The 12,961-nt window shown below is 43.5% G+C and overlaps 2 protein-coding genes and 1 long non-coding RNA gene across 4 annotated transcripts in view; 2 read left to right on the top strand and 1 right to left on the bottom strand.

Annotated features, from left to right (window-relative positions):
* LOC137647242 (solute carrier family 53 member 1-like) overlaps positions 1-12,961 on the top strand; it is a 318,023-nt gene that overhangs the window by 281,186 nt on the left and 23,876 nt on the right. The window lies entirely within an intron of this gene.
* LOC137647244 (solute carrier family 53 member 1-like) overlaps positions 1-12,961 on the top strand; it is a 65,599-nt gene that overhangs the window by 32,725 nt on the left and 19,913 nt on the right. The window contains exons 9-11 of one of the 2 annotated variants that reach the window (XM_068380632.1): positions 8,552-8,702; positions 12,201-12,392; positions 12,707-12,876. In XM_068380632.1, the coding sequence (XP_068236733.1) occupies positions 8,552-8,702; positions 12,201-12,392; positions 12,707-12,876 (513 nt within the window). Of the gene's footprint in view, positions 1-8,551; positions 8,703-12,197; positions 12,393-12,706; positions 12,877-12,961 lie in introns of both variants that reach the window. The other variant, XM_068380631.1, reaches the window with a different exon arrangement.
* Positions 10,493-12,961, bottom strand: part of LOC137647246 (uncharacterized) — a 41,368-nt gene continuing 38,899 nt past the window's right edge. Inside the window, exon 4 of the long non-coding RNA XR_011045547.1 lies at positions 10,493-11,198. This is a non-coding gene — a long non-coding RNA (uncharacterized lncRNA). The remainder of the gene's footprint in view (positions 11,199-12,961) is intronic.

The following is a 12,961-nucleotide window of genomic DNA, read 5'->3' as shown; positions in this document are numbered from 1 at the left end:
CGAGCTACACCCATCACTCATACACCTGTGACTGAGCATCACTTTGCTTTTGGCTTGGATGGAGTCCGGTTGTCGCCGTTCCTCATCCTCTCCACTTAGGAATGCCATTAACTGTTTTTAGCTTTTTCTTTACAGTGTGTGTGTGTGTGTGGGTGTGCTGTGTTTCTTCTATAACAATGCAGACTTGTACTGGATCAAATAGCAGCACCTGGGGGAAGTTTATGTCTGCTGTGGAGATGGATCATAGCCTTTGCCCTGTCTGCAGAGGACAACGCTGCGACGTAGACAACAAATGTAATGATTGTCGGAAGTGGTCTTCCTCCCAGTGGGAAAGGTATAAGCATAGATGGAAGAAGAAGTCTAAGAGGGATTCTTCGCCTTTGAAGGTTGCTTCGTAGCAGAAGATACCCTAGGTTTCCTCCTCCATATCCTGACTTTCTGCCGAAGCTCCTACTCGAATGGCTTCCTCCGGGGGGCTGACGAGTAGTAGCGTAGGCCATTTAACTCCTGGCCAACCTTGGTCCTCGAGAGACTGTGCTGCCTCCCCTAGTGTCGTTGCTCCGGCTCTCCCCCTGAGCGAAGCCTTGTCTCTTTCTCCTCTTTTGTAGATGTGGCCGTCGTTGGGGTTGCCCGGTGATCCTTCCAAGGAGGTGTTGCTGCGGTTCTTGCATTGAGAGGCGGATCTTCTACTTGCGTCAGCGTCAGCATCAGACGTCGACCCCTTGTCTGTTGTAGAAGTTGTTGTTTTGGAGAGCTTGTCTGCTGCCCTGTCAGCTGCTCCTATGACTGCGTCTTCTTCTCCACCTTCCACCGGCAAGGTCTGCGCTACTTCCCCTGACGAAAATTCTTTTGGGGTTGGGGGAGCAAAGTCTGAGGTACGTCTCATCGACGAGTGTTTCCCTTTCCAGTAAAAGGTCTTGCATAGAGACTTCTCTTCGGAGGCCTGTTGTCGATCAGCCTGCTGATCCCATGCTCGTACATTGTCTTGTCGGCGGAAGAAGACCTCGCCGTGGCTGTCCTCTGCTTTGCCTCCAGGGTGCTCCTGCTCCCTCAGCCAAGAAACGTCTCTTCACCTCTTCGCCTCCTCCGTCATCGTCTTTGGAAGAAGCTGCCCAACCTGACTCTTCTGGTTAGCGACCATCGCCTCCGTCTCTGATCTTGTCTCAACGTTGTCCATCACACCATGCTTTCGCTCAACGCTCACCTTCTCGACAGTCTCACCATCGACCAGCAGAGCATGAATCGCAGACGCTTCCATTAGCTCGTGAATCGCCTGACCATCGTCAACGATCGACAACTCGTGTACCACCTACGCGTTCGGTTATGTGTAAATCGGCTACATGTTCGGCTTCTCGTCAAGCTTTTGCTACACCGAGAACTCGAGAATCGCTTGCTCACCCACCATCTTGGAAACTGCCTGCTCGTCACCGATCGCTAACTGACAGCGTTCACCACAGCGACCACATGCGTCGTGTAGACTATCACCATCTCGGGAATCGCTCATCCGTTACTCAACTAGCCAGCGTTCGGCCGTAATTCATAGCGTTCCCAAACCATTGTGTCGGTCTCCTTCGGAACGCGGCCGCCCACCAGTTAGTGAATCGTATTACATCCATCAGCCTTCATGCCCAGCTATCCATGATTCGGTTACTTGAAGATCGTTGACACCCCGACCTGCCTCTCGTGCAGCGATATTGATTGGCCCTGCATTATCGCGGTATCGCTCGTCAACGCGGGAACACACTCCCTCTCATCAATCATCGAGTCATCAATCTTCACGTTAGCAATCACCAACGCGTCTTGAGCAGGAGGTTTCTTGACATTGTCCAACGCGCCAGCGACCGTCACATCCTCATGCAAGCAAGGATCACCAACTGCAGCCATCAAAGGCGGTGGTAGTGGCCGCTAGGAAAGGTAAGGAGGTTAATGATTCGTTCGCCATCACTCCATTCCCCTCCCCGCAAACGTGTAACAGCGCAACAGCTGGGGAAGGAGGAAGGAGGCAAGTTTCAGGGTTTTAGAATTCCGAAACTTCCTGCCCATGGAAGGAAATCTACATCTACAGCTCCTAAGCCTTCATGGAGAACTCGTGGAAGGACTTTTCATACTCTCGGGATCTTTCAAAGAGGGCTTCGATGAGTAAACAGCCGTGGTTCAGTGCCTTGGTCAGAGCTGTAACACAGTCTTTTGTCCTGATGGTTCCTTTGTGACTGATGGAAGCTCCCGGGACTTCCTTAGGATCGTCCTCGTTTCAACCGATCCGGGACTATGGACCAAAAAGACTGCTTCCCCCCCTAAAGAGGATGAGGGGATCTCCTGATAAGCTTCCTTCATTAAGGGTCAAACTGACTCCAGTCAGGGCTCCAAGGGTAGAGGTTCCCCCTATGGATCCATTGTTGCCTCTGCCCATCAGTGCCTCACTCAACGTATCGAAAGGCTCTCAGAGGGAAGAGCCAGTTTTGTACTCTGGCCTCTCATCACCAATGGAAAGACCCCAGGAGGAGAACACTGTCTCACCTCCAGCTCCTTTTTTTCTCTCCTTTCTGAGGTCGCTAATCCCAGACCTTCTGCCGTGAGTTGTGGTGGCCTATGTGGTAACGTCTCTGGATGGTGAACGCCAGACTGGGGTTAGAGCCTGCACAAACTCATTAGTTTCTTTGGTTGCTGCAACCTTACCATCCTTGTACGCTAAGGATTAAGCTCTATCTGCTAAGTCATCAGCAGCCACTGCCTACCCCTCCTGGGTCCTAGATTGGGTGGAGAGAGGCTAGGGTGCTGATCATATGTGTATATGGTCAGTCTCTAGGCCATTGTCCAACTTGATAGGGCAGTGTCACTGTCCCTTGCCCCTGCCATTCATGAGCAGCCTTTAAACTTTTAAAACCTCTGTTTCCTCCAAGAAAAGCGCCTAAAGACTCCAAGACGATACCAAAGTCCTCCTCCAGGACTCAAGAGACCCTCAGAGGGGTCCAGGGGCCAAGTCAGCCTTCCTGTTGATGACTTGCGACCCACCCTGAGGCGAGACCTCCTTGATGGATGAAGATCTTCTCGCTGCCAGCCGAGCTTCAGACGGAGACCAGAGAGAGTCGGAGCATGCCTTTTGGTAGGTTCTGACCATTTCGAGGGTCCTCAACGGGGTAACTGGATCCAGAGATGGCCCCGTAAGAAGGCAAAGACAAGGTCCTAGACTGTGTCTTGGGCACCAAAAAAGGCTCTGAAGACCAGTGCAGCTTTACTCTGGTCCTGGTGGTTAAAGGGTATTCGGCGTAAGATCGCCTCCCAGCCTTCTACCCTCTCTGAGTCTTATCGCTCTACCTCGTCCACTAAACTCCTCCCACCTTCTGGTGTCAATCGGAGGAGGTATATCATGGACGAAACTTACTCGACCACGTCTCTCCATTACTCCCTTGAAGGACTGAGCAAGTGAGTCTCTCTAGAGAGGCTCTCTTGCGTCAGATCTCGTTCTCAGAGTCAGAGATCTTGAACAAAGAGAAGGTCGCAAAGTACGCCATGCAGGCTACTCCGTGGCTGGATCTTTGGTTGGGATCTGTGGGAATCCTGGTACGGACCAAGGATTTCTCTAAAGAACGTACCAGGAAAGCTTAGGAGACCTTCCTTCTCTCTGGCACCCAAAATATTAAGTTTCTGGCCTACCAGGTAGTGATCGTGTGGTGTAACACCATCCTGAAATGAAAGGGATGTGGTGCCGAGAGATTCCACCAGCAGGTCCCTAATGATGAGATCGTTAGGCTTCAACACTCTTCCGTGGAGGGTTTCTTCCTCTTTGAGCCAAGTGACGTCAAGCAGGGTGCAGAGAGGTGGAGAAAGTTCAACACGGACTCCCTCCTTCATAGGACCCTGACATCATGCGCCTACAGACCTCCAGCCCCTCCAAAGACCAGCGAAACAAATCCATCATCTAATAAAACGGCAGCGGATACGAATACGAAGGTATCTAAGAAGCTCTTTCGTGTCAAGGACCAGAAAGGCAATAAGTCCAATTATGGGGGAAAACAGAGAGGTGGCTGTAAAAGCCACAAACGTTAGGATAGGCCATCCCCCTGTTTTCCACCAGTGGGGGATGCCTACAAAGCTGCTGGACCAGGTGAATGCAGCTCAGGGCCGAACCTTGAACGATCTCCATTATTCGTTCAGGGTATTGCATCCCGTTTATTTCATCTCTCCCTCCACTGCCCAAGAATCCAGTGCTTGTGAGCTCCTTTGCAATGGGATCAGCAAAGGGACAGACCCTTTGGGCCAGAGTCCAGACCATGTTGGAGAAGGGCACTCTTCAGGAGGTCCTCGACGATTCCCCAGGCTTCTTCAGTCGACTCTTTCTTATGAAAAAGGTGTCTGGAGACTGGAGACCAGTCATCGATCTCTCATCTCTGAACAAGTTTGTCAAACAGACTTCGTTCATCATGGAGATGGCAGACACGGTCAGACTAGTGATAAGGCCACAGGACTTCATGTGTACACTGGATCAAAAGGACGCTTACTTACAGATCCCAATCCATCCGTCCTCAAGGAAGTATCTGAGATTCAACATTGACCACAAAATATACCAGTTCAAGGTGCTGTGTTTCGGCCTTTCCACAGCACCTCAGGTCTTCACAAGAGTGTTTGCCCTAGTGCCATCTTGGGCTCACAGGCTCGGCATCCGTCTCTTTCGTTACCTGGACGACTGGCTGATCCTAGCAAACTAGGTAGCAACCCTTCTTCAGCACCAAGACAAACTTCTGAGGCTTTGCCAAGAACTGGGGATCATGTTAAACCCTGAGAAGTTTTCCCTGCTTCCCTCTCAAAGACTGGTATACCTGGGCAGGGTATTGGACACTAAACAACACAAAGCCTTTCCATCAGACGAAAGGATAGCAAGGCTGAGGAAATTCTCAAGGCCTTTCCTCAGACGAGAAGAACTCCCATCCCAGAAGTGGTGATGTCTCCTCAGACAACTATCATCCTTGGCCCGTCTATTTCCCAGTGGTCACCTCAGGATTTGATCTCTCCAGTGCCATCTGATGTCCAACTGGAATCAGGCGTTCGATTCCCTGGACACACTGATTCCCATGGGATCAGAGGAAAAGACGGACCTCGGATGGTGGCTGTCAGACGAGAATCTGCTGAAGGGTGTCGATCTTTTCGTCCCTCCTCCCGATTTGATGCTGTTTTCAGACGCATCCAAAGAAGGTGGTGGCCCACATGCTGCACCACACGGCCTCAGGCCTTTGGTTAGAGTCCGAAAAGTACTTTCACATAAATCTCATAGAGATGAAGGCTGTATTTCTGGCCCTAAAGAGTTCCACCAGTTCCTGGTGGGTCATTTGGTGTTAGTGATGAGTGATAACACCACAGTATTATTATTATTACTAGCTAAGCTACAACCTTAGTTGGAAAAGCAAGATGCTATAAGCCCAAGGGCTTCAACAGGGAAAAATAGCACTGTGAGGAAAGAAAATAAGGAAATAAATAAACGATATACGAAGTAGTGAAAAATTAAAATGAAATATTTTAAAAACATTAACAACACTAAAACAGATATTTTATATATAAACTATAAAAGGACTTATGTAAGCCTGTTCAACATAAAAACATTTGCTGCGAGTTTGAACTTTTGAAGTTCTACTGATTCAAGAAGCAAGAAGGTACTTTTTTGGAGCCCCTATCCTATCCCATCTAGCAGTAGAGATACTGAGGTGAGCTGAAGTCCACTCGATCTCACTACCAGCTCGCTTCATTCCAGGCTGGAGGAATGTGCTCGCCGACAATCTGAGCAGAGCATTGCAGATAATGGATTCCGAATGAATTTTGGATCATCTAGTAGCCAACAAAGTCCTGACTTTGTGGGGTTCTCCGACTGTGGACCTATTTGTATTGGCCCTGAACTTCAGACTTCCGTTGTACTGCTCCTCAGTCCCAGATACCAAGATGCATTCCAGCAACGGTGGGACAACATCGACGTATTCGCATTCCCACCGTTTTGTCTGATGAGAAGAGTACTCAACAAGACCAGAACATCGGTCAATCTTTCAATGACCCTCATAGCTCCGCTATGGCATCACACGGAATGGTTCCCGGACCTCCTGCTGCTCCTGACGCAGCCCCCAAGAGAACTTCCTCCACGACACAATCTATTCAGACAATCACATGTCAACATCTACCACAAGGCAGTTGCTTCATTACATCTTCATGCCTGGAGACTATCCAGCATCTCCTCACTCAGTGATGATTTTTGCAACAGGTTGCGAAAAGGATGTCGGGATACCTGCGAAGGTCATCAGCTTCAGTCTACCAGGCGAAGTGGAACGTCTTCTGTGGTTGGTGTCGTGGAAGGGGTCTCAATCCACTTGATGCCACAATTCCAGCAATGGTGGAGTTTCTTGCGTATTTGTGGGAAGAATGCGCCTTTCAGTTTCAGCAGTTAAAGGCTATCGCTCAGCCATGAGTCCCGCCTTTAGACTGAAAAAATTAACATTTCCTCATTGCTTGAACTTTCCCTCCTCATATGAAGTTATGAACTTACCTGTCTTCAGTTTGGAAGTGAAACCTCCCCCATGGAATGTGGTTCAAGTTCTTCGGTCCTTAAAAGGACCTCCGCACGAATCATTACGCCAGGCAACAGATCGCCACCTGACTTGGAAGATGGTGTTCCTACTCGCCTTGGCCACAGCCAAACGAGTTAGTAAACTTCATGGTCTCACATATGACATCGCCCATTTAAGGGGATGGAGAGAGGTAAGCTTCAGCTTCATCCCTGAGTTTGTTGCAAAGACTCAGAATCCTGGGTTTTCGGACCCTAAATTTGACTCCTCCTGGATAATGAGTCTCTGCTCTATAATTAACGACCTAGATTATCTGTTCTTATTCGCAGTAAGGTGTGTGAGGCGCTACCTCAAGAGAACAGTAACAGCTCGGCCCAGAGTGCCCTCACTCTTCGTTAGCATGGGCAGAAACAAGATGGTCACGAAAAACACAATCTCTTAATGGATTCGCAGGGTCATTGACTTTGCCCTGAATCCCGACTCTCCTCCAACACGTCGTCCCAGAGCTCATGGTGTCAGGGGGGTAGCTATGTTCCTGGCCTTCAGAAAGAACTACTCTTTGATGCAGGTATTGCAAGCGGCTGTGTGGAAATGCCAAACTACGTTCACTGCCCAATACCTGCAAGACGTGACACACAGGAACCTCGATATGTTTTCTATCGGTCCTGTGGTTGCTGCACAACAGCTGGTTTAGTACCTTAAGCTCCTTATTGGACAAGTATCATAAGATTGAGGACATTGGTTACCCAGGTTTTAGTCTGAGGGAATGAAAAGGAATTTCTGGCTCTGCCTTTCTTCATCCTCCCCTCTCTTTAGGAAATCAGCTTCCTGGATCCTCTCCACAAGCTAACCTCAAACCTCTGCTGGTAAACGATTGCTCCCTTTTGTAACTTAGTATTGTTTCAATACTGTTGCCTCCCCATACTCTGGCGAGGTGATATTGGGAATGTCTCGGTCTCTGTAGTTATTTCCTACAAGACTCGGAATGACCATTACCTTGAATATCACATTGCTAGTATATCACCACACACAGCTTGTGTAGGCCGCAAACCATGCTTAGCAGGTTTAGCTAGGTGTTAGGGTCTCCTTATTTTTGCACGAAACTCTGCACAATAGGGAATACCCCAGGTAAGGCCAAAAAGCCAGATTGGCAGGGACATCCACCCTCTTAATGGGTGTCACCCCTATAAATAGAGTTGGGTTTGTATTCCAGGTACGGAACAAATGACAAATTCGGAGGTAATTTGTATTTTTCCTAACGATACAAACCTTAGCTATTTATCAATACTTGCTCGCCAACCCTGTCCCCCGTCGAAGTCCTACCTCCAAGCAAAGTGAAGCTCAGTCACAGGTGTGTGAGTTTGGGGTGTAGCTAGGTACGCCCCCCCTGCCCCCTGCTAACTAGCGGATGGGTAGTTAACCCTCGCTAAATACTAATGGCTCGTCCTTTCAGCTTCGCTGAAAGTAATACCCCTTTGAATAGCTAAGGTTTGTATTGTTAGGAAAAGTACAAATTACCTCCGAATTTGTCATATTTAAGAAATAACATACCTGATCTCTTCCATTGTTGAAACTATAATTTCTGAATTCTGATAAGTTAATACATTCCAATGTATAATATTGTAGTGTATGCTTTCTCACATCTTACATGAATACATCAGAGTTGAATCAAGGTCTTTAATAATTTTGATAGAATGAGAGACCACTGAATGCAGATTCACAATATAAGAGTTAAGAGAAAAAGGTTTTTGTTTTTAGATCAAGATGCTTGCTCCTTACAGATATTAGCTATGTGATATTTCCTTTAGATGTACAGTGTGGTAAGGCCCTTAACTGTTGAAAAGTGATTATTTGCTGAAAAGATGATTTCTTTATTCATCAAGTAGCTATGACTTCATCTAACATCCTTAGCACATTTTGTGTATTTAGTATTGTCTTATTTCTATTAATTTTTATGTAATATGTTTTTTTTTTATTATAGATACTCCATGATCCTATTTCTCTTGCAGGGTCGAGTTGTTTGTGCACCATTTGTTTTTGTGCAGTTTGCTGATTTCTGGCTCGCTGATCAGTTAAACACACTTGTTCAAGTTTTAAAAGACTTTGAGTATTCTTTGTGTTTCTACATGCATGGTATCAACTGGTATACTACAGAAGGAGGTGGGTTCAAAATTTAATATTAATATTTTTTTAAAGATTTAATCAATATAGGTAAGAAATCTGACAATTTTTTTTCAAAGCTCTGATTACCATTTGGGCAAATGTATCTAGGGCCAAATTATAAGTTAAACTAAGGTAATGTATCTCCTGTTTTTATTTAACTTGCTGAAAGATCTTGCTTTCTAAGTAGGTGTATGAGAGGCAGTTGTGATTGCAACTTATTTCACCCAAATTTGTTCCTTTCCATAGTTTACATGGGTCATTTTACCCCAGTCTGAGAGCTAAGTTTGACAAAGACCTGGAAGAGATTTACCATGTAAAGTACCTAAAGAACAAAGACTTCTTTGAAGAGCCCTTTGCTTAGCAAGGTGAGGTATTATTTGGCAAAGGGTTGTTGCAGATTTACAAGATCTTTAGCCTTGAGTTGCAGCAAAAAGACCAATTCGTTCTCATTGTTTGAACGAAAATTGAACAAGATGATATTTTATGCATAGGTTAGTGCCAGTAGTGCACCCCCTGTGTTGCACAGTAAGCATTACTAAAGGGTCTTGTAGTGTCCTGTCCCTAGCTGCACCTAAAATATAGCCTTTTACTTTACCTCCATTGCTACTTTCTTTCTTATATCTTGTTGTGCAACCTCTTTTGTCTTTTGTTTATAGTACCTGTACAGTACAGCTTTGGGTCTGTCCCCTAGTCACACCTTGGCATTGAATGGCCTCCCCTCCCCCTAGCACCAGACCTCGTGGCCCTAATTCCATAAATCCCAGATGATGTTCATTCCAAAAATGTCTTACTTCATCCTTAGATAGACTCCTCAAGTTTCGTTTCTTTACCTACGAGCAACTTTTCATCATTTCCAGTTAAAGAGCTCATCTCCACCAGTAGGATGACCAGGTGTAGAACTGAAAGTCTTATTTAACCAAAATAATACTTGCCGGACAAATGATTCGGCGGTGGGTCCTTACTTTTTGCAAACACTGAAACCCCTAAATATTGGACCACTTGTGATGTCGGTTAGCAAGATACCTGGACTTGAGTGAGATTAAATCCACGTTTAGCTCCTAGGATTAAATAGATAGGATTCTGTTCGGAATTAGTGAACCTTATGGATTATGGGCAAGCAGACAATTAATCTCCCAACTCTTGATGTCGCATTGTCAGAGACTTAAGTAAAAAAAAACTGGGTTTCATTGTAGTGATTTGTGAACTGTGGCCAAAAGGTAGTACCCAAACTGCCTAGTGTCCAAATGCCGACCACAACCCGACATTCACTACACAACAAATATACAATGTTGGAATACCCAAAAACCTAAGTAACAGGTCAAGAGAACGGAGTTCTGGGCACCACCCCTTGATTTATACTGGGCAAGGGGACCCAGCTAGAATCTTGCTTTTCATCTTCCCTTTCATTTAACGCGCTAGATTAACAGGTAGCTTGACCACTGATGCATTTCTGGGACATCAGTAGAATATTGTATATAGCTCTATATTCATTAGGTAAGATGGTTTTAAGCTCAAGAAAAAAATGTTAGAACATTAGGTGAAAGGAAATATTGTTTCTACTGATAACTGGACACAGTGTGGGAAAATAAATTTTAAATAACTCGACTAAAGAAAACAGTGGCTGAGGAAAGGACATCATAGTGAGAGGTTCTGAAATGAAATGCTGTATTCATAAAAACAAGCAAAAAAAAATATTTATTTGTGAATGAAACAAAAAAACTATTTGGAATACATTAATCATCCCTTTTGCAAATTGTACAAGCAAGAGAAAAAATACCTAGCTACATGCAAGATATATCACTACACAGTTACAAAACGGAACTTCACAAATCCTAACAAGACCATGACTGCAGAACTCTCAATGCCTGAATTCTTTACCGAAACATTCCCCAATGTTAATAATCAATGGCCTTAATATTGACCAGTCATGCTCTGCCGTCAATCTGCTTTGAAATACGGCAGCTAAAACTGAAGAATGGCATGCCAAAATACAGCTGAGGGCCAGTGTCTTGTCTTCCCTCATTACTTACAATCACAACATCACACAATTCATTCTTACACCGAAGTTTCTGTAAGCTTTCAGAAGTGTTGACATCACATTGAAGGGACAGTATGAAAAATATTGCACTTTACTTAATGCAACACCTCATTACAGTTTTTTCCTTGATTGCAGGACTCTAACATACCATTAGCTAATTCTTTTCCTTCATCTTACTCATATCATGAATATGGAAAACTCAGTCACCATAAACCATTTTTTTTTCAGTAGGAGTCTCAGATCTCCAATCGGCAGGACTCCCAGTCATCCCAATCTCTTTTCCAAGTTGGCCCTTATCAGTCTGACGATGATGGCATCCATGAGTCATTGCAGACCTTCAGTTATAACAGTTATACAGACCACTACACACTAGTAACAGGCAATATTCTAATAGAGAATACCCTCATTCTCTCTCCCGTACACTCCCTACTGAGTGTAGGGGCTGCTGTCAATACCTGGAAAGGAATAATAACAGATTAAGACATTTTTTGAAAGAGGGGCTTGAGGGATATAAAAAAAATTACAATATAAATAAAAAAGAAAATTTTTATACACACAAACCATTAAAGTTTTCTTAGACACAAAACCTTATATATTGCATCATAATAACCTAGATGGTTTTTGGTATATCTTTAATCTTATGAGATGATTCTAGTCACTCCTTTGCAACACCAACCTCTTAATAACAATTGTATAGATTGCCATACATACAATCTCTCTTGTAGATGATATTAAGGGTAATCTCATTGATAACAGTTCTTGTGGCACAACATTGTTTGTGACAGAAAGGTTCCTTGCAGAAGGCATTTTTTTTGGTTGGCATTAATTACAAACATGCATATGGTCATATCCTCAGTTTTTAAAATTCTAGAATTGACATGCTTGGTGATATATGTCAATAATTTGAGTTTTATATAAGTGATTGGCTTGCTATGAACAAAATAAAAATCTGTGTATAAGGGCTTCTCTCTATTATTTTTAGATATCTAGTATTGTTAACTAAGTTTTAATTCAACATATGTTTCAAGTGTCCAAAGTCTAGGTGGTCAGAATGACCATGTTCTGTAAATTATGTAAAAAAACAAATCTTACCTTTTATTAAAGATATAACATATTAGAAATAGATACAGGCAGTCATTACCATTTTGTGAGACAAGCTTAGAGAATTATCAGTGTTTTGATGTTGATTATTGAGTTTTTGTACATATAGATTATTCATCATTTCAAGCATAAAGTTTCAAGACCAGCATGGAAAAGCGCTAAGCAGCTTTCCTGCTGATAAACGTTTTTCCCAGTTTCACTTGTATTTGATATTCCATTGAGAAGGATCAATGATCATCCAATGTAGATTACCAAGTAGAAATTAAAATGTAATACGTTACCTGGTTTTACAGTGGTATTTATTATTGTGCTATGTCAGTGTGTAATTTAAATATTTCCTTTTTTTTCATCAGTAGACAACGTGTGTATTGAAAAGACAGCAGTTTTAAGGAATATTGTAGCTTGCCTTCCTGCGTGGTGGCGTTTTGCACAGTGCCTCAGACGTTACAGAGATACAAAAGAAATGTTTCCTCATCTTGTCAATGCTTTCAAGTATTCAACCACATTCTTTGTGGTAACATTTTCCTCCTTAACCACTTTATATAAAGGTAAGAAAAATTATTTTAATGTTGAATATGCATACAATTTATTAGTAATTGATTACAATTTATTAGTAATTCATTCCATAATAGTAACATAATTTTAATGTTGATTATTTTTAGTTTATTATTAATTCATCCGATGTAATAAAATCTTTAAATAACTATAGAAGATTTGCTTTTTATTTCCTGTAAACAAACTGAAAGATGGTATATTTGCTAAGAACAAACTTTTGTAAGTAAAATAGGCTTTATAGAGTAATTATTGTACTGATACTGGATTAAAATTAATTTCTGAAAGTAAAAGTACCATATTTTTGCAGGACAATATGAGGATAGTATCAATAATCCTTTCTTCTACATGCTGGTCTTCTCAATGTTGTTCAGCTCATGTTTTGTCTACTGGTGGGATACGGTCATGGATTTTGGTGTCTTCGACAAGAATGCTGGAGAATTCAAATTCCTAAGAGAGGAGTTAGTGTATTCCTCTCCCGTAAGTGTTCCATAATACATTTAAGTTATCGAATATAATTTAATATTATAATGATGTGTTTTTATATGTATATTCATAAATTTAG

This window comes from Palaemon carinicauda, chromosome 9, assembly GCF_036898095.1.
Source record: "Palaemon carinicauda isolate YSFRI2023 chromosome 9, ASM3689809v2, whole genome shotgun sequence".
Lineage (NCBI taxonomy): Eukaryota > Metazoa > Arthropoda > Malacostraca > Decapoda > Palaemonidae > Palaemon > Palaemon carinicauda.
This window is presented reverse-complemented; position numbering and strand designations above follow the sequence as displayed.